This window comes from Arvicanthis niloticus, chromosome 13, assembly GCF_011762505.2.
Source record: "Arvicanthis niloticus isolate mArvNil1 chromosome 13, mArvNil1.pat.X, whole genome shotgun sequence".
NCBI lineage: Eukaryota > Metazoa > Chordata > Mammalia > Rodentia > Muridae > Arvicanthis > Arvicanthis niloticus.
Genome location: NC_047670.1, coordinates 63,478,988 through 63,502,100, shown reverse-complemented (window position 1 = coordinate 63,502,100; position 23,113 = coordinate 63,478,988). Strand labels below are relative to the sequence as shown.

Genomic DNA, 23,113 nt, shown 5'->3' with positions numbered 1-23,113 from the left:
GAGGAAAAGGTAGCATCATCCTAGGCTGAGAAGAGGTACCAGGTCATCAAGTTGCTGGACCCAGCAGCAGAAATACCTAGTCCAAGGCCACAGCACCCATAGGACCCCACAGTGGCCAGTGCCCAGCAGCCACTCACACTCAGGTCCTTGATTCCTGTAGCACCACTCATGAGAAGAGGGCTGCCCAGGCGACCCACCATTCACTAGGATATGTACCGCACCAATGGCCTTGTGGGGACAGTGCCACTAGGGATCACTCAGCTGTCAGAGGATGGCTAGCAGTGGATTCTGCCTTCAGTGACCTGAGAACTGCCTGTGGTACCAACCCTGGGGAAGCAGCAGGGATCCTGGCCTGCACACACAAGTCTGCTGTTGGCTTAACCGGGTCAGTGTCCTGACGTGAACTCCCTATCCCAGTTGGATAAGAACAACATCTAGCTGACAGAGCCACACAGGTGGAATTGAGCAGAAGCCAAGCTGAAGCATCAGCCTGCCAGACTCCATTTTAGGGTCCAGGTGGGAGTTGACCAGAGGCCCCAGTTGGCATGGTGTCAATTGTGTCTGTGAGGTACAGAGGACAGGGTGTAACATGTGTCCACTGCCTTCATGTGTATACACAGGGGTGCAGGGACACATGCAGGTCATAGCTTAGGGCAGCAGAGCAGGAAGAGCGGCGAGGCCAGACCAAGGGCACCCCCCCCCCCCAATGACCCCAAGTCCCTGGAGAGCTACAGCAGAGGGGCACTGTGGGTTGGCAAGGCCAGGGTTCCTCTGGGGACCAGACACTCAACCCGTGTCCTGATTCTGATTTTCTTCATGCCCAGACTATGAACTGACTGTCCAGCTTAGCTCCTGAACTTGGTGGCTTGGTCTTTTTGAACGTTGCAGCCAACACTGCCACTGCAGGCTCACAGGCTGAGTGCCAGAGTGAGTCACCTTGTCACTGAGGTAATCAACCCCTAAGAGGAAAGGCTATGCTGGCTCAGTGTGGGGGTTCCGGTGCTCATTCACCTGGCCACATTGCTTTGGGATGTGGTGGGCGGCACATCATTGGTGTTTGTGGTAGGCAAGATTCCCTCATGGTCAAGAAAGGAAGAGTGAACCAGGATCCAACACCACCTCCCCTTGGAATTCATGCCCACCTCCCACTGGGCCCCAACTTCCGGTTACACCGTACTTAGCAGAGACCGGGATTTTAGAAAATACATTCAGCAGCCCCTGGAGCTACATGTTACACAGTTTGCTTGCCTGAGGCAGACAGACCATGGGGTAGGCCAGAATACAACACCCCACCCCCACCACTGTCCTCTACCACACTGGACACATGCTCAGGGACAACTCCCAGGTGCCCACAAGGTCAGTAGACTCTGAGTCCTCATGGGGACATCTACCTCCTCCTGAGTCCTCATGGGATGACATGGGTCCATCTACCTTCTCCTGAGTCCTCATGGAGTCCCATCTATCTCCTCCTGAGTCCTCATGGAACGACATGGGTCCATCTACCTCCTCCTGAGTCCTCATGGAACGACATGGGTCCATCTACCTCCTCCTGAGTCCTCACGGGGAGACATGGGTCCATCTACCTCCTCCTGAGTCCTCACGGGGCGACATGGGTCCATCTACCTCCTCCTGAGTCCTCATGGGGCGACATGGGTCCATCTACCTCCTCCTGAGTCCTCATGGAGTGACATGGGTCCATCTACCTCCTCCTGAGTCCTCATGGGACATGGGTCCATCTACCTCCTGAGTCCTCATGGGACGACATGGGTCCATCTACCTCCTCCTGAGTCCTCATGGGACGACATGGGTCCATCTACCTCCTAGCTCTGACAGGACAGGTACAAACTGACTAGTGTTGAAGGTCCATATTCTCTCTCTCTCTCTCTCTCTCTCTCTCTCTCTCTCTCTCTCTCTCTCTCTCTCTTTCCGTTTTTCGAGACGGGATTTCTCTGTGTAGCCCTGGCTGTCCTGGAACTCACTCTGTAGACCAGGCTAGCCTCGAACTCAGAAATCCGCCTGCCTCTGCCTTCCAAGTGCTGGGATCAAAGGCGTGCGCCACCACTGCCCGGCAAAGGTCTACATTCTCAGTGAAACAAACGAACATGTTCTGTTCCTGGTGACCTTCAATGATCAATTTTATTATAAAGAACAGTATCAAAATATACAAATCTGCTTAAGAACCACCAAGAAATGCAGCTTTATAAAGGGCCAAGTGAGTATCAGCTGTTTCAGAGTAGGCAGCTTCTCCTGCTGAAGTCTTCCTGGAGAAATGGGGTTGATGTCCATGGGCCACATTTTCTATAGATGTCCTCTCAATAACTTAAGGGGTGAGTCTGGCTTCTGAATTCGGATGCCTGTCACAAATCCTCATGGGAGGATGGCTGTGTGGGGTTTTCCTCTGTGACTTCTGTCAGAAGACATGCAGGTCACTGAGTGAGTCCCAGTGCTGAAGTACCTCAAGGAAGGGCTTGGAGGGGAGGGAAGCTGATGGATGAGTGCTGCTACCCCAATACCTGCTGGTTGGCTCATGCCCTGGAGATAGCACCCTGCCTTCTTCCTTAGCAACTTTCTAAGGACAGCTCAGGGTGAGCCCCAACACCCACTGGGGTGCTTAGACTGACACTTCAGAGTCTTAACCAAGGCTGAGCAGTGAGGTATGAGGCATGAGATAGAGGGCAGGCAACCCTGTCCTCCGGCTGCAAAGGTCCTCTTATCCTTGGCATCTCACTGACCACAGCACGCCCAGGTAACCAGAGTATGTCCATGTGTGGATGCACAACTGTTTGCTCAGACTGGGCTTCTGGGAAATTCTTTTCACTCTTAGCCACTCTGAGCACTGCTTGTTCCCACTTTCCATAACTCCTGAGAGTGTCACACTCAACTGTTTCTCTCAAGGAGAGAGGCTGACCTGGATAGCACTTATGAGTGTGGTTTGGCTTAGAAATAGGGCTTTTACACATAATTAGTAATCAGTAGTCCAGGATAATTGGTGGTATCTTTATAAAAAGGGGAGGCTTGCACACACTGAGAGCACACAAGGACTAGGAAGATTCTGGAAGGACTGAACAGACCCTACTTTACAGCCTCAGAGCCAGCCACAGACCCAGACATTGGGCTGGGCTTCCAGAACCCCAGATCACTCTTTTAGGAATCCTGGAGGGTCGGTGCCTTAACAAGGCTGTTCATTCTGCTCTTCTTCCCCCTCAGTGGGGCTGTCACACTTGGCTTTTCCTTTCTCTGCAACCACCTTCAGACCCTACCTGAAGCCACTAACCACAACCCCATCTGGCCCCTCCCACACTGCCACTGAGCCCTCCTCTGTGACCCTAGCTGTGTGCTGCACAGACTTCTCACCTGTCCTCTGTGCTGTCACCAGGGCAGCTTTGTGTTAATTTCTTACTTGGCAGTTTTCAAGTGTCTGGTTAGTCCCATCCCTGCACGGGGCAGAGCACCCCACTCACCGCCTCCTGCTGTCTGCACACAAGCATCTTCTGTCTCCTCAAAGCCTTCTGGACACACACACACAAAGCTCCCTGGAACATTGTAGCAGTTTTCGTTTTTCCTCTTACAGGCTTTTTCTTCTAGTGAGCATTCATCTATATCTGAAAGGAAAATTCTTCATTTCAGTAAGTGACTGCAAACACACTTACATCTCATATTATGCAAGCTGCTCATTCACAATTCACTTCTCAATGAGAGCACCGAGATCAGACATCAGTAAGGTGCTCAGAGGAGAGCTTCATGGGCCTTGGTGGCCAGGCCTCAACTGGCAGAGCAGAGATACCTCAGCATGAAGATAGGAAGCCCAGTGTCCTGGCAGTGCCCAAGATAGTGGAGGTGACAGCCAAGATCCCTAGAAGCTGGTGTGACATAGGGGCTCAGGCAAGTATGGCCCCAATGGCACCACAACATTATCCATGAGGGGTTCCCATCTACAAGGGCCCCTTGGGCAGGTGAGGTATTCCTCCTAGAAAGTTCATCTTCTCTGACAGACAGCTCACTGACCTGCACACTGTCCACTCTGCTTGGTGTAGCCAGCGATACACTCTTTACAATTGGCTGGGCCTTTTCCTGTACAGCCCACACAGGTAGAGTCGCATTCTAGAAACACGGAGGGAAGACGTCAGACCACTTCCACTGTGGTAAGACAAGAGGAGCACACTATACAACAGACCCTAGTGACATGGGGGAACTTATGAACAAAGACACCTCAAGCCCAGTGACAGTCTGTTTTTCCCAACCAAGACCTTAGTAAGAACAGCCAGGCATTGACTGCATGCCCTACAGGCCCAGTGTCACAGAGGACACTGCAGCCTGCTTGCACGACCTGGTAGAACTATAGAACCAGGTCACAACCTCATCCCTGCCGCTCTATGAATTGCATAAGACCCTAAAATACTCATATGCTTGACTGGCAAATTTGGGAAGCAGAGTGTGAACAAGCCGGGTGTGGTGGTATACCCCTTTAATCCCAGCACTCAGGAAGTAGAGGCAGGAGGATCTCTGAGAGTTTAAGGTCAGCAGGGTCTACATAGTATGCTCCAGGACTACACAGAGAGATCCTGTCTAAGAGTGTGTAAAGTTTTCCCTACAAGGGAAAAACTGATGAGAATGAGTGAAGGAGCTGGAGGCAGCAGCACATGCCAAGGCTACTGTGATGTACAAAACAAGGGATGCATGGAGATGCGCTGGCTTTCTGAATCATGTCTACCACTGATGTCACCACTTTCAAGTTCCTGAAACCATACAGAGGTCATCCGAGTCACACATGTTGAAGGAAGAGAGAAGTCTAGGAAGAACACAGGCCCCAATGCTCTGGTCACCTTCACATGTGTATGAGCCGTTGACATTCTCACAGTACTGTGCATCGCTGCAGGGAGGTGTCTCTGCTGCACACTCATCCACATCTGGAAGAGAACAAGGCTGTGAGCAGAGTGGAGGTGGCAGGGCTGAGGCACCAGCCGTGACTGGAGCCTGTGCTTCCATGTAAGCTCAAACCGCCTCTTCCTTCACTAGCCCCGCCTCAAGGCTAGAGACCAGCTTCGGGCTGAGTTCTGAATTTGCCTAAGGCCAAGCAGCTGCAGAGGGTGAAAGCAAAACTGGAACTAACAGAGGAAGAGACTAGGCAATGGGCACCTTCGGCTCAAAGACCAAGCCAGTAGCAGCTCCACAGATGGCCTCAGTACAGAGTTTGCAGCATGAAAGGGGCATGGGCCCAGCAACAGCAGGGCCACACCCCTGGTACTGTGATGCTACCAGCTGTGGTGGGGACACCAGCTTAATACAGATCTGAGACCTTCTCAAAAACCCACATGCAGGCCATAAGAGTGGCCTTCCACAGTCCCAAGTGGGGCGGAGATGAAAGACATCAGACAGGAGTCTGACCTCACTGGGGGTCACCTCTGTAAGGAACCTTCTCTCCCACCCTCCCACCCCCGCCCTCACTGTATGCTCCTCACCCACACAGGCATCCTCCACGCGTGCCCAGCCCACTTCACACTCGACACAGTCTTTGTTGCTCGGACCTGAGCATGTCTTACAGGACTCATCACAGGCTGGAAAGCAAAGGCAGTGTTAGGGGGCCCTTCTGGGAGCAGGGCCTCGTCTCCCACACTGAGGAAAGCTTCCTTTAGGAATTTAAGATTGGCAGAAAAATAAAAAATGGTGAAACCAAGAAAACAAGCAGCCATGAACTCTGAGCATGATGTCACCTGATGCAGCATCCCTCTAGTCAATGACAAGGGACTGCCGACCATTTCCCTCACAGTCATAAAACATCAAGTGAACTCAGCCGAGGCTGCTGCCCTGTGCAGGCAGCAACCACAGTGGCCTAGGAGGTTGGCAAGGCCTGAGCTCCGCTGAGTGATTTGCCAGGCAGAGCTGACCTCAATCTCAGGAAGAAGCTACCCAGGTAACCTTGACAACCTGGTGAGAATGAGGGAGCTGGTGGGCCCGTGCTCAGGAGTAGCCTCCAAGGGTCCTGGTTCCCTTGCATAGCCATGTCTTGTGGGCCCACAAAGTCCTTATTCCCTCTGAAAAGACATTTGACCGATGGCAGATGCATCTCAGCCTCTCTATCTTGCCTCCCTCTCAAAAACCACCTAGCAGGAAACTGTCCACCCTTCAGGGACAGCCATACCATCAGTGCATTTCAGGTGATCATGTGGAATATGGCCAACTACTAGGTGCTAGGTCATAAAACTAAGGCATAGGGACAGGCGTGACAGAGCCTGTCACACAGGCACTGAACTGCCGTGTGATTCCAGAAAGGCCTTGAGAAGCAGGCAGCTTCTCCTTCTGGGGTGGTTTATGGATACTTCAAAAAGGCCACCCTGCCAGGCCTCTTGCACTGGATCCCTGGGGGCTAGAGGTCAAGAGGCGCTCTGTTCCCAGCTATGCAGCTTCAGCAGAGAGCTGTTCCCCACAGCCTCACCATCAAGCAAGCTGGCCAGACTCTGGGTGCTGGTGCTGACCTGAGCAGATACTGTGGGTCTCGTTCCTCTGCACGCTGAAGTAGCCGTCCATGCAGTCAATACACAGTGGTCCCTTGTATCCTGCGTGACACTGGCAGGACCCGTCGCCCTGTCTGCTGCCATCTCCGCTGCAGTAGCCGTTTCCGCTGCAAGGCCTCTCAGACCCACCCTGGCATTCTTGGAAGACATAAACCTTTGCTTGGAGGACGCCCCAGGGCTTGGCCATATTTTTTTTTTTTGTTTGTTTTTGTTTTCTCACATGTACCTCATAACATGCTCACAGCCTAAAGTCACTGAGATCCCTTACAATCTAAACCTGGCACCCACCATTTCTGCTGAGGGAACAGGGGGCTGAAAGCTGAAGAAAAGGGCCAGGGACAGACACTGAACACCTGGAACCTGCAGGAGTAACACTGTAACACCTGTGGGGGGCCAGCTATGGGATAACACACTATGTGCCTGGGAGAGAAATCCATGTTGCATTTAGCATATAGCCAGGGAGAAGCAAGTAAGAGTCAGCTCAGCCCATGTGCATGCCTGAAACTGAAACTTCTGTCACCGGACTCAGCTTGACTGATCAACATGACTGGCTCCAGTCTCAAGGCTTACCTCAGAGAAGGGCCAGCACTAGCTAAGCATGCTCACCACCCCCAACTCCTAAATACAGACAAGCTCCTGAGACTATGAGCCCTCCCCTAAAGACTCACTAGGACTACAGGAGAATTTCCTCCAGTCAGAAGTTAGCAGTGATGCGGGAGCCTATGGTCCAGGTTCCCAGCGCCAGAGCAGGGGTGGAGAGCTACCCATCTGAGGAAAGAAGCAGGGTTCCCCCAACTCCACAGAAAAATCATGCAGTTCAAGTTCCCTCTGTGCTTTTAAACACAAGGGAGTTAGAGAGGAGTAACAGGAAAGATGCAGACTTGGGATTTCCTAAGGGGGGAATGTACCTTGACAATCTGGCCCATAGGTGCCTGGAAGACAGCATGCTTTCAGTGTGTGTACACAGAACCACTCAAATAGGCTGGGGTACTCCTTCTTCCTGAGGATTTAGAAATGGTCATTAAGTCTCATGAGATGCTGAGCTGGGGGCATGCATGGCTCAGTGGTGGAGCACCCCCAAGAACACCCCTAGAGGATGCTTGAAGCCTTGGACAGTTTCAAACCCTAAATACAGCACAAACGTTTACAAACATAACGGAGGGGAAGTTTCATTTATAAATTAGGTGTAGTAGGAGATCAATAACTGTAATGGCAGAACAGTAATGATGTACTGAGGTGAGGGTTACTGCTGCCATTTTCACTTCGTACCTTCAGGCTGAAGCAACCACCTCGGGTAATTCTAACTCTAAGAGACCACCGGTGGCAGTGCAGGGGTAACTGGGACAGGGATGTAGGACATCTGCTTCTGTCAGTTTTCTACTGGGAAGACTCTGCAAAACTAGAGCTCAGAAGACAGGGTCCTGGGCACTTACAGTGTATGCCACCACTCCTCCAGCCGTTCCTCCTGCTGCTCCAAGAGTTGGTTGCACTCAAAGTCACTGGTGTCACACAGACCCTCCATGATCTCCAGAAGCCGGATCTCACTGAAACACAATCTGTCAGCAACCCAAAGCACCAGCACCCCAAAGCACCAGTCTGCTCACTTTACACATGTCCCACCTAGAGACTACTTTAGTGAAGAGGTCTCTACAACCATGGGCAAGGTTAGTCATTAAAGGGAGGCTAGCCTGAGGTGTGCAGTGGACCCGGTAATGATCAGCCTCTCCATCACTACAGCATGAGAAGGGGAGCTTATTCCATTAGTCGGGGAAGCCGTAAGTCTCTAGGAGGGCTTGGGGGCTCCAGTTTGAGTTTCCAAAAGGGGTGTGTGCATATGAAAAAGCCTTCCAGAGTATGTGCGCGCAGAAGTGGCTGTGGGGAGTGTGGAAACTACAGGCCAGTTGAGCGGTCAGAGGCAGGGATGACCAATGACAGGTGTCCACCATCTAAGTGGTTCCTCCGTGTGCGGGTGGTCTGTACCGACCTCAAGGTCTGACCACCGATTCACAGGCCGTGGTCGCAAATCCTCGCAGTTCTTGGGCTCTCACCTGAATTCATATTTAGACAGAGTCTTCTCTTCCCACGCCGTGTTGCCGCCACCGAAATTCTTCCTGGCCGTGTTGACCATCCCCTGCAGAGGAGGTGGCACCAACTCGATGGTCCACTGTGAACCCCACCAGCCCCTGCCCAGCGCCGCTGCCCCGGACCCGCCGCCAGCCTACCTGGTTGAATTTGTCCACCAGCGTCCGGCACCTCTGGCACATTGTCGGCTTCCGGGAGGCCACAGCCGCGGGCGGCGGCAGCAGCAGCAGTAGCAGCCCGAACGTGGCTGCAAGCAGCAGGTGCATGGCGGGAGGGGAGCCCGGCAACCCACCGAGAACTGCGGCGGAGTCGGAGCCTCCGCCCACCGGCCCGCGCGCCGGCCGTTCCCCGGGCTACTTGACTGCGTCGCCGAGACCCCGCCCCCCTTCATCCTGAGCGCTTCTATTGGTCAGAGAAATCCCCCTGCCTGATGTGGACCAATTGAGGCTCGCCACGAGAAGCCACCAATGAGAAGGCCCCGGGTCAGCGTCCCGCGAGAATGAGGCGGGACTGCAATCTTTTATCCGGCCTTCTTGCCCCGCCCTCCACGAGGGGCTTGCGGCGGCCATCTTTTCTCCGGGCAGGAAGCGCCCGCCTCTGTCTCCAGCCTGGGTAATGGTGGCCATGTTAAGTTTGGGCAAAGACTTGGCTTCTGGGCCGGGTTTCCGCAGTCCGCTTCCTGCTGAAGGCAGGCTGCTGGGTTCCGAGGGGTCATGCGGAGAGCAGAAGAGGTTAGCGCGCGCCGCCGGGATTGGGGTACTCGGGAAGTGGAGAGGCTCGGGCTCTTCCGAGCGCGAGTGACTGACTGCCTTTGAGTTTTTCAACTGGGGGCTGAACAACTCATCTAGGGACCGGACCTCTTATTTAGGGACTGAGCGTGTCCCTGGCGGCTGGACATCTCTCCCGAGGCCTGAACCTTTCATTCATCCTTCTCACCTGGCAGCCGGAGCTGTCATCTGTAAACTGAGTTTTACATCTGAGTCCGGCTCAGTGAGGTTGAGGGGGGCCAGTAGTCGACATTTCCGCAGGGGTCCAGGCCGTGAGTTCACAATGACCTTCCGAACTCTAAGTGACTTGAGAGAGGAGGAGGAGGAGCAGAAGGAGGAAATGTGGGTTATCTGTATTTTAGAGAACATATGTTTGTATAAATAATTCAGTTTCGTCTAGTTTACAAGTAGGCCTCATCTACCAGATAACACTTCCCGGTTAAAGCCACAATTTGAACGGATGATTCCGACAGTTTCCTTGGAAGCTTTGGAATCACAGTTGACAGGGACAACAGGATCTTGGAAGGGTACTCCCTAACCTGAGGTGCCCTCCTTCTCCACGCTACATTTGCAAAGAGTATAGCTTTTTTTGAGCTTGGCTGCTGAAAGGCTATTAGCCATAAAGACATTTCCCACAAGCTGCCCCCATTCCCGTGAAAGGTGGTTTTTATGTACTAGTGAATATTTACCTTGTTTCAGCTCACCCTGGTCTCCTATTGTCTTTGAAAATAGCTCCTGTTGGTGCTCAGCAGGAAACACGCCCCTTTGTAGGTGTGAGGAAGGAGGAGAATCAGGTGAGTTCTATGGGTAACAATCACCCTAAAGCTTGGGCTTCCTTCAAAGGTGCAGAGCAGATAGTTGAAACAGCTAAGTTGGAGTCCCTCAGGCAGAGCATCCCACACTGCTGCCTCAGTGGCTTGCCTTCTTCCCCTCCTTTCTGAGACAGGGTCTTGTAATACCAAGGATGACCTTGAATGTCTGACCCTCTTGCTTCAACCTCCTACGTACTGGGAATACACACATATATCTATGTACTTGGGATTTATGTGGTTCTGGGGACTGAACCCAGGGCTTTGTGCTCTTAACAAGTTGCCTGGGTTGGCCTTGAACTCTTGTTCCTCCTGTCTCAGCCTCCCAAGTACTAGAATCCTATGTGTGCATCACCATGCCCCAGTATGGTTTTGTGCCAGGTTGGGAACTTTATGTACACATTGTTCTATAAGGTAATTAGTCAACAATCACACATTTTCAGTTCGGGACTTTTCATTGGGTCTGACACAGTTGGGCCTAGTGAGGTAGGCGAGGTGTTGATTAGACTTACTCTAGCCTTGCCACTGAACCTGAAACAAGCAAGAGCAAGCTGTGGCTGACTTACCTTCCAGTAAAGTCTTTATGATATGCCTTCCTGAGGGTTTGGTGGATACCTGTGGGGCATTTTCCTGATGGATGATGTGGTAAGGCCCTGCTCACTGTGGGTGATGCCATCCTGGGCTGGTGGTCATAGGTGATAAGAAGGCAGACTGTGAAAGCCGTGGGGAGCAAGCCAGTAAGCAGCACTCCTCCTTGACCTTATCAGCTCCTGCTTCCAAGTTCCTGCCTTAAGTTTCTGCCTTGGTTTCCTTGGGTTGTAAGCTGTAAGATGAAATAAGCCCTTTCTTCCCCCAAGTTGCTCTTGGGTGTGGTGTTTTATCACAGAATGGAGAGATGACTCTGGTTAAGAGTGCTGACTGATCTTTTAGTGGACCAAAATTCAATTCCCAACACCTACATAGCACCTCACAACTGTCTGTAATTCCAGTTCTAGGGGATCAGGTGCAGGACATACACACCAGCAAAACACCCATACTCAAAAAATAATTTTAAAAAAGTTAAAAGGAAGGACAGCCAGGACTACACAGAGAAACCCTGTCTCGAAAAAACAAAAAGAAACAAAAAAAAGTTAAAAGGTACATTGGTCAGGGTTCTCAAGAAGACTTGAATTAATAGAATGAAATATATGTGTGTGTATATACACATATATACATACACACTTATATGGGATTTATTAGAGTGGCTTACAGACTGGTCTAGCTAGTCCAATAATGGCTACCTATAAATGGAAGGTCGGAGAATCCAGTAGTTGTTCAGTCTACAAGGCTGGATGTTTCTTTGAGGTGGTCTTCAGTATACACTGGAATCCTGAAGAAATAGGTACCGTTGCCAGAGAAGGAATGAATGAGCCAGCAAGACCAAGAGAAAGTGAGCAGGCAAAGAGGAAGCTTCCTCCTTCCATGTCCTTTCTAGAGGCTGCCTGCAGAAGGAAGCTGTGACCAGATTAAAGGTGGATCTTCCTACTTCAAGAGATTTACTTACTAAAGAATCGCTCTCAGAGGTGCCCAGCTGCTTGGGTTTTAGTTAATTCCAGATGTAGTCAAGTTGACAGAATAACCATCTCGAGGGGTGCTGTGCTTCCTCTTCTCCACATCTTACCAGTGTGACCTCAAGCAATGCCTGAATGTGTAATGTAACAGTGTTACTTGTCTTTGTCTCTGTGAAGGTACATGAAGTTTAAGGTTCTACATGGCTGGCAAGAAGTCATCAGGCAAGCAGTCACTGCTGCTTCTGGGGCTGTTGGTCACTGTAGCTACCATCCACCTTGTTGCCTGTCCCTATACCAAGGTAGAAGAGAGCTTCAACCTACAGGCTACACATGACCTTCTGTACCACCAGCTGGATATAGACAAGGTGAGGCACTGCACTGAGCTGAGGCTTGCTCTACTTGCCCAGCCTGTGCACTGACCATTCTCCTCCTTGCAGTACGATCACCATGAGTTTCCTGGAGTTGTTCCCAGGACGTTCCTTGGGCCACTGTTGATTGCAGTGTTCTCCAGCCCTGTGGTTTATGTGCTCTCAATGTTGGAAGCATCCAAATTTTATTCTCAGCTGATAGGTAAGGGCCTCACTTGGGTGGAGGCTGTGACATCACATGATCACAGGTGGGGTGGGGATGGGGTAGGGTGGGAGTTGGCTGGATTCACTGTAGCCTTGCAGCCAGACTTGGGACAAGCAAGCAGGAGCTGTACGTTAGACTCCACTCAAGTCCTCATGACATACCTTTAACAAACAGCCAGCCAGGCAAAGCTGTGGGGCTGAAAGGAAGTGAGAGGCTTGGTTTGTGTAGGTCTCAGTGCAAACACAGGCCCCATGGCCGCTTCTGATACACATGTGAGCTCCTATGTAGTCTCTTGCATATTGTCACTGATTGCCACTGCAAGTGACACTCAAAAAGCCCTTGGCTTCATCTGTGTTTCCTGTTGGGTCACTCACATTAGTGACTTTTTTGCTCGTTTCATTCAGTCAGAGGAGTCCTTGGGCTTGGTGTGATTTTTGGACTCTGGAGATTACAGAAGGAAGTAAGACAGCAGTTTGGGGCCACAGTGGCTGTCATGTTCTGCTGGATCTCAGCCACACAGTTTCATCTCATGTTCTACTGTACGAGGACACTCCCCAACGTGTTGGCCCTGGCTGTGGGTACGTAGCTTCAGGCTGTGCCTTCTGACCCTCACAGTATGCACACATCTGCCCACTGTATTGTCCCCCACCTCATGGGGATCTCTTGTTACGAAAGCAGGCTTCTCTGTACTCAGGGCTGGTACTTCTAGAGAACACTACCCTGAAGCACCTGTGTGCCATCCCAGAAGACATTCTGTCTAGGCACGTAGGCTTCTCTGGGGTTTGTGTGCATTTTGGGTTTTAGTATTTTGGGACATAGTGTCCTACTGTGTAAGTCCAGACTGGCTTTGAATACTAGATCCCTCTGCCTTAAACTCTGAAGTGCTGAACGGCTTCTACAGTGTTGGGTTTTTTTTGCTTGTTTGTTTAAGCTTTTGCATGTATTCATTTGTATTCAGTATGTATTTAAGCACGTAATGTGCATACAGTACCTGCAGAGATCAGGATAGGGCATCAGGTCCTCTACACTGGAGTTACAAACAGTTGTGAACTGCCTGCCCTGTGGGTGCTGGGAGTGAAACCTGGGACTTCTTTAATAACAGCCAGTTTTTAAATTGCTGAACCATCACTCCATCCCCCACAGAGTGATCTCTGTGTGTTTTATAAGAAAGTGTGTGTTTTGTGTTTTGCAGTTTTACCAGCCCTCACAGCCTGGCTGCAGCGTAGGTGGGCCCTCTTTGTCTGGCTCTCAGCCTTTGTCATTATTGGCTTCAGGGCTGAGCTGGGCATGCTGCTGGGCATTATGCTGTTGCTGACCTTGTACCAAAGAAGAATGTCTGTGGCCAGATTGCTCCGGCATGCCATCCCAGCAGGGATCCTCTGCCTAGGCAAGTTGGCATCTCGGGGTTGTCTGTGTGTATTTCTTTCAGTTTTGGGATTTGGTATTGTGAGACAGAGTCCTGCCGTCTTAGTTACTGCTTTGTTGTGAGGACACACCGTGACCAAGGCAGCTTTTCATTGGGGCTGGCTTACAATTTGAGAGGCTAGTCCATGATCACCGTGGCAGAAAGCATGGCGGCAGGCAGGCAGGCAGGCAGGCAGGCAGGCAGGCATGGCGCTGGAGCAGTAGCTGAGAGCTACGTCCTGATCTACAGGCAGCTGGCAGAGAGACAGAGAGACTGGGCCTAGTGTGGGTTCATTTGAAACCTCAAAGCCCAGCTGTGCTGACACACCCCCTCCAGTAAGGCTATACCTCCTAATCTTTCCTGAACTGTCCACCAACTGGAGCCTAAACATTAAAGTTTATTAACCCTTGGGAAATATTCGTATTCAAGCCACCACACCCACTGTATAACCCAGGCTGGCCTCAAATTTGAGCTCCTCCTGCTTTAGCCTCCACAGTGCTGAAATGACAAGTGTGTCAGTTCGAAACTTGGTGTGTACATATGTGTGTGGCATCCAGAGGTCAGTCTCAGTGTCATTTCTCGGATTAGCCACCTGGTTTGTTCTTAGGGGTTTTTTAAAGATATATTTATTTCTATTTTATGTGTATGGGTATTTTGCCTGCATGTTTTTCTGTACTGCATGTGTACCTGATGCCCATGGAGGCCAGAAGAGGGCATCAGATCTCCTGGAACTGAAGTTATGAAAAGTTTTTAGCCACCATGTAATTGTTTCAGCCTCATACCTGGATGAATGTGTGTGTGTGTGTGTGTGTGTGTGTGTGTGTGTGTGTTTATGGTTTCTTGAGACAGGGTCTCTACATAGCCCTGGCTGTGCTGGAACTCACTTTGTAGACCAGGCTGTCTTCAAACTCACAGACATCCACCTGCCTCTGCCTTCTTAGTGCTTAGATTAAAGGCGCTCACCACCATACCTGACACATACCTGGCTTTTCTATGGGTTCTGGGCTAGAACTCGGGACTTCCTGCTTGCAAGGAAAGCTCCCCCCCCCCCCCCCCCCGAGCTGAGGACCGAACCCAGGGCCGTGCGCTTGCTAGGCAAGCGCTCTACCACTGAGGTAAAACCCAGCCCCTGCAAGGAAAGCTCTTTGCTAAAGTGTGGCCTCGGCCCTTGAGATTTGTTTTTTATTACACTTCCCTTTTTTTTTTAGTGTGTGTGCGTTTGTATTCTCACCACAATGCACACTTGGAGGTCAGAGCACAACTTGTAGGAGTCGATTCTTTCTTACACGTAGGTCTCAGGGACTGAACTTGGGTCAGCAGGCTTGGCAGCAAGCGCCCTTATCCGCTGAGCCATCTCACTGGCCCCCAAGAAACTTTTTTAAGTTTTATTTTAATTATGTATATATACACGTGTCTGTGTGTGGAAGTATATGTGTGTGATTGTAGGCACCCATAGAGTCCAGAAGAATATGTTGGGTTTCCTGGTACCCAGGACTTGTGACAGGCAATTCCTTCCCTTGTGGCTTCTGGGAACTGAACTTGGGTCCTCTGAAAGAGCAGTCTGCACTCTTAACTACTCTCTCTCTAGTCCCTCCCCCCCTTTTTTTAAAGATGTAAACAAGATGACCTAAAGGTAGCTTCTACTGGGAAGCCTGCATCCCCACTGTCCTTCAGGCTGCTTGGACAGGCAGGAGGAGGGCAGTGTGTCGTGCACTGGGGAAGATACTTGGTGAGAGATGGTGTCAGCTCCTTTAATGGAAGCCGCTAGCAATTTCCATGGTCGGCAGTCACTTTGTGGGGCAGTTAAGTGCAGTGCACATGGGGCTGAGGCTTGGATTTTATAGTTGGCTATGTTCCTTACTGAGGACACTTCTGTTCTGTTATTAGGGCTGACGGTTGCTGTGGACTCCTATTTCTGGCGATACCTTGTGTGGCCAGAAGGAGTGGTGCTTTGGTACAACACTGTCCTGAACAAAAGTTCCAACTGGGGCGTATCCTTTCAGTGTTAGGGAAGCAGTGCACGAGCTAGTCAGCCCCGTGATCACGGCCTCTCTCCAGTCAGCCAGCCAGTTGGGCACAGGTTGAGTGGCTGTCTGAGGGTCAGGGCAGGAGCTTCTCCCTGGCTCATACCTGGGACTCTGGCAACATCTCCCTGAGTGTCACCTAGTCATACGCATAGTCCCCAGGGTAGCTCTTTTTACAGCAGTTACACAGAGTACTTCAGGTGGTCTCATGGTAAAAAGGCTAGCACAGCTACATGTTGATGACATACCATCCTCATCTGTCGGGGAAGAGACGAAGGAAAGCTGAAGGAACTTCCCGTAGTCCTCTTTGGGGCCCTCGGTTACACTGTAGCTGGGAAGGGTGTGCTGTGCCCAAGCTGTCATCCCCATACCTCCTAAGCAGGCCTCTGCTGCCTCCTTCATTGTAACTGACTTTGGGCCTTTCTTTATGTTGTTACCATTCTTGGTTTCATTAAGTGGACAGTGACTCCGTCTCTGACAGATTTGTGCCTCCTTAACCCTAACCTGAAGACCTCCCCACTCCTGTGGTATTTCTACTCAGCCCTGCCCCGAGGCCTGGGCTGCAGCCTTCTCTTCATCCCGCTGGGTGCAGTGGACAGGAGGACCTATGCACTGGCCCTGCCGAGTCTGGGATTCGTGGCTTTGTACTCGCTCCTCCCACACAAGGAGCTGCGGTTCATCATCTACACCTTCCCTGTCCTCAACATCATGGCTGCCAGAGGCTGCACCTACATGTGAGGGTTCCTTGAGATCCTGCTCTGCTGTTCACTTGGACTATATTTTCTGGAGTGCTGATTTTAACCCAGGTGATAGGTATTAGTAAAGGTTCATCTGAAATAGACTTGCACCAGGCAGTGGAGGCACACACCTTTCATCCCAGCACTTAGAAGGCAGTGGCAGGTAGATCTCTGGGTTCAAGGCCAGCCTAGTCTACAGAACTACACAGACAACCCCTGTGGGGGAAAAGAAAGAAAAATAGATTTTCTGTGCTGGGAAGCACACGCCTTTGATCCCATCACTTGAGAGGCAGAGGCAGGTGGATGTCTGTGAGTCTACATAGTAAGACCTTGTCTCAGAAAAGATTAAGTTTGCCAGTTTAACATGGAATAGAATTGTTTTGTAAAGAAGCAAAGTTGGAATTTACTAAGTTAAAAAGAGTATTTGGTTTGGTACACACTTAAATTCAAGTATGATCATTGAGTGTCTTTGTCACTTGAACAGATTTTTGATATTGGATGTCTGTGGTCCTCCATGTACCAGGAGCCTCTGCTCAGTGCTCAGTGCCTCTTACTGTGTTGTGAGTCTTGTTTCTGTCTCTCCCCAGCACCTTGCTAACTGTCCCAGACTGGTCATGGGAGAGATGGCCAAGCAGGCCTTCAAGCCTGGGAGTGCCTGGGCCTACATGGGATCCAGGCCTCTGAACAATTGATCAGGTGGAGGGTGTTCCTGGTCCAGGCTGGTGGGTGGCTGGAGGGCATTGGTGTGAGCTGGAGAAGATGAGGTGGTGCTTTTGATTCATTGTTGGGTCACAGGGAGGCTGTGGCTTGGGCTCATGTGGAAGATGGGGTAGGAGCTGCTGGGGACAGGAAGAACGAGTGAAACAGATGAAGGGGAGGGGAGAGATAGAGCAGGTGATATCACGGGTGTTTCACTGGTCATGTAGGTATTAGGAGGTAGACAGGCTATGAGAGAGTTACCTGGGCTGAGTGTAGCTAGCTCATAGTGTTGTGGGCTCCATAGTCCTAGAAGGTCCATTTTGCCCCTTTCCTCATTTAGACATGGAGAATGCCCTGGGAGCCAAAGCAGGAGCCGTGGCCATGCTCAGTACTCACCACTTGGTGGAAACAGAATTGCTGAGCCTGGTTTAGGGAGCTGAGGGGCAGAGTCAGAGTCCTTGGAGGGCTGCCTGGGCCCAGGTGGGACAGGGTCCAGAGAGGCACAGAGATGCTCACTCTGGTAGGGACAAATCTCATGGTGCAGCCCTTCAGGGGGCCTTATGAGTCCATGCAGTGGGCAAAAGTGTTTTCTCTTCCTCTCCTTCCCCAGGACAACTGGTAGAGGGAAGGTGCCAGCCCATGGAGCTGCCTTCAGCTCATGGCTCAGACCCTCAACTGTTCACTTGGACATCTTTGCCCAAGTCGAACGGCTTTTAACGAGATCTGTCTTAACAAGATACAAGTTTCTTGTGGCCATGACCAAATACCCAACAGAAGGAGATGTGGTAGGGGCGACACGCTCTTCAGCTTGGTGTGACAGTTCAGTCTATAGACTTGCATTAGTGAGGCAGAACAGAAAGGCACCAGGAACTGCTCACTTCAGGTGATCAGGAAACAGGAGGGACCAGGCCTGACCTTCAGAGGCATCCCCCCAGTGACCTACATCCTCCACTGTGCTCACCTCCTGGTTTCCAAAGGCTCCTGAAGTAGGGCCACTCACTGAAGACCAAGTGCTGACATGTTAGTCTGCGGGGCACTGTATGGTTTGAATTAAAACTGTCCCCCACAGGCTCACTTATTTGAACACTTGGTTCCCAGCTGGTGGCACTGTTTCACTCTGTCCCTCAGCTGAAATAGAGTGAGTAAACTTTTGCTGAAAATTTGTGTTTGAGACTAATTGTTTTAAAGTTTGATCGGTAGACTGTTTTTTTTAAAGGGCAGAGAGCAAACAGAGTCTCTGTCACAGCTACTAACTGCCATTGTTGTTAAAGTCAGCCTCAGAGACAGAAATGTGCTCCTGGTACACTGAGAACAGAAGAAAACCCAGGGTTAATTTGGGGGTGATCTGAGCTGCAGTTCAGACATCGTGGTTCAAGCTGAAGTCTGCTATGCTTTTCTAGGCCCAGTCAGGCCTTAAAAGCAATAATCCTGGGGAGAAGTGGGGATGACATTCGTTGTCTACAATGGTCTAGATGGGGCAGGGGTAGCAGAGGCTCACACCTGTAATCGAAGTAAGTGGGAACACCAACTTGAGCCATCCCAAGTTACATAATAAATTTCAGATCATCCTGAGCTGTATGGTATGACCCTTTCTCAAAAATAAAAATCAGGGGAAGGGAAGGGGTGAGGCTCAATTTTAGAGTATGTGTCTAGCGTGCACAGAGCTCTCGAGTCAGCCTTCAGTACGTGGATTAGGTGCAGTTATACTTGTCTATAAACTCACCATTCAGGAGGTGGAGGTTCAAGGTTATCTTTGGCCATATACCTATTTCAAGACTAGCCTGGACTACATGAAACCCTTCCTAAGTAAGTGAATAAGTTTCAAAGACTCTAGATCATTGCAGGTGGGTAGCAAACTGATTTAGATAGGATGACTTAGAGAATGCATGTAAATCTCTTCCCAAAAAGTGACCCAGAAGACCAAAGATAAAGACATTCTTAGCCAGGCGGTGCTGGTGCACACCTGTAATCCCAGCACTTGGGAGGCAGAGGCAGGCGGATTTCTGAGTTCGAGGCCAGCCTGGTCTACAGAGTGAGTTCCAGGACAGCCAGGGTTACACAGAGAAACCCTGTCTCAAAAAACTACCAAAAAAAAAAAAAAAAAAAGAAATTCTTAGAGCTGGGTGCATACCTGTACCCCTAGTGTTCTGGAAGCCAAGGAGTGGGTACCATGGGTAAGCATGCTTGCAGTACAAGCCTGAGGATCTGCATTTGGGGCCCCAGCACCTACATAAAAAGCTAGGTGTTGCCTCATGTTAATCTGAAACTCTAGTACTGTGGTTAGTGATGATGGAGAACAGAAACAGGAGGATTGCTATGACTTAGCCTAAGTGAAAAAAAGGGGCAGGGGGTAGGAGGAGATCTAGCAAATGTACAGTTGTTTATAAAAGAAGTCACTGTCTCCTGCCCTATACCCTCAGTGGGCCCAACTGTCTCACTCTCAGTAATCAAGGCCACCCAGCTGACTTCACTTCAGATCCTAGAGCAAAGACCTCTCCCCGGGAACTTGTCTTAGACTAGGCAGGAACTTTCCGTTCTTGAGCATTCTTATCCATGGAAGCTTTTAGAGGCACACCCAAACTGCATCTCTACAGGACACACTTAACTGCATCTGACAACCGCAATATCTACTTAAGCTTCTCTATTCTAACAATTAGATTTTTTGTGTACAATAATCAAATATCCTGTAGCATTCCATGTCCAATGAGAGGCAGTGTCTGAAAGGAAGAAGATAGTGATAGAGCCGGGCTCCTGCTGTCCTCTGGCTTCTGCGCATGCACACCTGGATCATTCATCCCCCAACAGAAAATACTGCTCCCTCCCCACAACCATAGTCAGTCTCGGGGAAGGAAAGGAGTGAGGGTGAGACAGTCCCAGGACCTGGTGCAGGGTCGGGCTGTTCCAGCAGGCAACCTCAGTGTGTGTGAGGTTTCACCTGGGGACACTAGTGTGCAGAAAGATTCCTCAGTACAGGGCACCTGGTTCAAGTCAGCCTCTCAGTCCTTCCGTTTTGGAAGTCTGCTTTGTGTGATTTATTTATACACAACAGAAGCAAGTAGTAATTCAGAGTCTTTTTAATACCCTTTGAAATGCTAGTATAAACTTGAATTGGCATCTAGAGTGGAAATTTGGAGGTTTCCTCTTAGATGACTGCTTGTGTGCATTAGTGGGGGAGGCGCACTGCTGTGGCATGGATGTGGAGGTCAGAGAACAAATCTGTGGAGTCCGTTCCCTCTTTCCGCCATTGTGTGGTTCTGGTGATCATAGGTTACCAGCTCACATGGCAGGTGCCTTTACCCACTGAGCTGTCTCTTTGGCTCTTTTTGATTTGAGGTAATCTTGCCATGTAACCCAGGCTAGCTTCAGATTTGCCATCATTCTTCAGCCTTCCCAGTGCTGGGATTCTAGGCCTCTCCACTGTGCACAACTGCAAAGTTCTTCAGACAGTACTTTAGTCATTATGGTTAGTTGGGTTGTTTTATTTGGTTGGTTGTTTTTTTATTAATTTTTTTGTTTGTTTTTTATTTGTTCTTTTTTTTTTTTTTTTTTTTTTCCAAGACAGGGTTTCTCCTGACTGTTCTGGGATGCACTCTGTAGACCAGGCTGGCCTTGAACTCACAGAGATTCTTCTGCCTCTGCCCTGCCCCCAGTACTGGCATTAAAAGGTGTGTGCCACCACCCCCTGGCTATTAATTGAGATCCCCCCCTTCCCTTCTCCCTCTTGCTCCAGCCCCGCTTTGCTCCAGGCCCCCACTTGCTCCGGGCTCCTTACTTGAGATTTTTAAGGCAAGTTCAGCCCAAGTGCAGGCTCAAGCCCCTTCCTGTCCCTGTATGATAATTAAAAGAGATAAATAACATTAAAAAGAACAGATGAGCCAGGCAGCAGTGACACATGCCTGTAATCTCTGCACTCAGGAGGCAGAGACAGGTGATCTCCAAGTTCAAGGCCAGCCTGGTCTACAGAGTGAAACCCTGTCTCAAAAAAAAAAAAAAAAAAAAAAAAAATCCAAAACGAAGAACACAGAGGAGGGCACTGACCTGAGCCTTCCGTGTGAACCAAGTTAGGTAGGGCAAGAGGAATGCATAATTTAGTAGTTCGGTCCCCTGTGGTCTGGCTGACCATTGCCTTAGTTCTGGTTCTGTAAGGCAGTGAGAAGACAGTCTCAGAGTTATCCTGAGATGAGCATTCCTGCTGGGGTGTGTGTGATCTGTCTGTGTCGAAGCTGACAGTAAGGTAGCTCGGCTACTCTCTGTGCCTTCAGCCTTGAAGAATATGTTGGTGTTCTTGCCACCATATGCTTTTCATTAAATATCTTTTTTTTTTCTCAGCCTGAATAAAAAGTCTTGGCCATACAAGGTGAGAGCTCTGCTGGTGACCGGACATCTCTTGGTGAATGTGGCATACACAGCCACATCCCTCTATGTGTCCCATTTCAACTACCCTGGTGGGGTTGCGATGCGACGGCTGCATGAGCTGGTGCCACCTCAGACAGGTTAGCCCAAGTGCTCCCTGGGGAAAAGCCTGGCCCTGAGTGAAGTGCCATGCTGGCTTCTAACTGAGATTTGGTTTTCTTAGATGTTCTTCTACACATCGATGTGGCTGCTGCCCAGACAGGTGTGTCACGCTTTCTACAGGTCAACGATGACTGGAGGTTTGTAGCTGCAGACCTAGTTGCTTCTCATAGAGGCCACCTATAAGTCACTTTGGTGGCACCTACGTGGGGAGAGGTGGTGTGAGATGGGCAAAGTTGAGTGTCGTGGTGACAGGTGGCCTTTCTCTCCCAGGTATGACAAGAGCGAAGAAGTACAGCTGGGAGCAGCAGGCATGCTGAACTACACCCACATCCTCATGGAGGCTGTGCCTGGGCACCTGGCCCTCTTCAGGGACACACATCGAGTCCTGGCCAGTATTGAGGGAACTACAGGTGTGAGCCTGAATCTGATGCAACTGCCACCCTTTAATGTCAACCTGCAGACGAAGCTGGTACTTCTGGAGCGGCTGCTTAGGCCAGCCTGAGAGGACAGGAGGTCTCCAGAAGTTATCAAGTGTGGTTACCTTCTAACTCAGTAAAGACAATTCAAGAAAAACAGCGAGACCAGAGACTTCCAGCATACCCTTGGTGTTGGCCTGCAACAGGCTGGGCCAGGCCCTACAACAGCCACACCTAAGGTACAGGGCTGAGAATGTGGAGCCAAGGACCCACCATCAAGTGTAATAGTGGCCTGCTCAAACCTGTCTGCCATGGTTAGGTGGCCCACGGGATCAGGATATTCATACTGGGAGCCATTCATAACTAAGGACGGTGAGTCTGTCTAGAACACCCTGCCATCCTAGCTCTGCAGTGATTCTCTGTGTTCCTGCCCCTGAACCACACTTGGTGCCCATGGCCTTAGAAGACCACAGTATAAACCAGGTCTTTACTGGATAGACACACACACACCCCACCACCAATTATGCCAGCTGTTATAGTCCAAGGCATGATATTTCCATTTCAGATTGATTCTGAGGAAATACACATGTTCATAAAATAACAGAAATAAAAATTATGTTTTCTTATATTGCATCTTGTTATGTAGTCACTTCTGAAGACAGTCTCTGCCATGGTTTTACAGTAAGGGCCACTGGCTGTGTCACTGTGCTGAACATTTCTGAAGTGTGACAGATGGTGTGTGCACATCATGCATCCAGTATGCAGGCACACAGGCTCATGTGTATGCAGGTACCACACACACAGCCTGGGTAGCACTTATGGATACAGTATACTGCACAGCTATAAAGGCTGTGCTGTGTGTGTGTGACTTTCTCTGCACACAGCCATGACATACCACCACAGATGCTTCCTGATGCAGTCTTGTGTGGTGGCTGGAGGACAGGCTGTAGACTCCAGGTTGTCTCCTGTCCCTCAGCCATTTACTTCTGTTTTTTTATCTGTACTTACATGTATTACATGTATT

General features: G+C 50.3%; 2 protein-coding genes across 6 annotated transcripts; one reads left to right on the top strand and one right to left on the bottom strand.

Annotated features, from left to right (window-relative positions):
* Nucleotides 1-2,117: 2,117 nt before the first annotated feature.
* On the bottom strand, nt 2,118-9,243 carry Creld2 (CRELD disulfide isomerase 2). The gene is made up of 10 exons (XM_034516346.2): nt 8,735-9,243; nt 8,561-8,643; nt 7,946-8,056; nt 7,421-7,512; nt 6,474-6,650; nt 5,460-5,555; nt 4,824-4,907; nt 4,006-4,101; nt 3,462-3,602; nt 2,118-2,407 (listed from the first exon to the last, which is right to left on the bottom strand). The coding sequence occupies exons 1-10, from the start codon at nt 8,858-8,860 to the stop codon at nt 2,358-2,360; spliced, it is 1,056 nt and encodes a 351-aa protein (XP_034372237.1). The 5' UTR covers nt 8,861-9,243; the 3' UTR covers nt 2,118-2,357.
* Nucleotides 9,186-22,722, top strand: Alg12 (ALG12 alpha-1,6-mannosyltransferase). 5 transcript variants are annotated; one of them, XM_034516342.2, is made up of 11 exons: nt 9,186-9,325; nt 10,094-10,155; nt 11,898-12,085; nt 12,158-12,290; nt 12,698-12,871; nt 13,486-13,680; nt 15,586-15,689; nt 16,233-16,456; nt 21,488-21,651; nt 21,735-21,810; nt 21,944-22,722. In XM_034516342.2, the coding sequence occupies exons 3-11, from the start codon at nt 11,921-11,923 to the stop codon at nt 22,173-22,175; spliced, it is 1,467 nt and encodes a 488-aa protein (XP_034372233.1). In that variant the 5' UTR covers nt 9,186-9,325; nt 10,094-10,155; nt 11,898-11,920; the 3' UTR covers nt 22,176-22,722. The 5 variants fall into 5 exon arrangements, with proteins under 5 accessions (XP_034372233.1, XP_034372236.1, XP_076767966.1 ...); XM_076911851.1 differs by having other exon boundaries at nt 9,278-9,325; nt 10,061-10,155; XM_034516344.2 differs by lacking the exon at nt 9,186-9,325 and adding an exon at nt 9,497-9,633.
* The last annotated feature ends 391 nt before the right edge of the window (nt 22,723-23,113 follow it).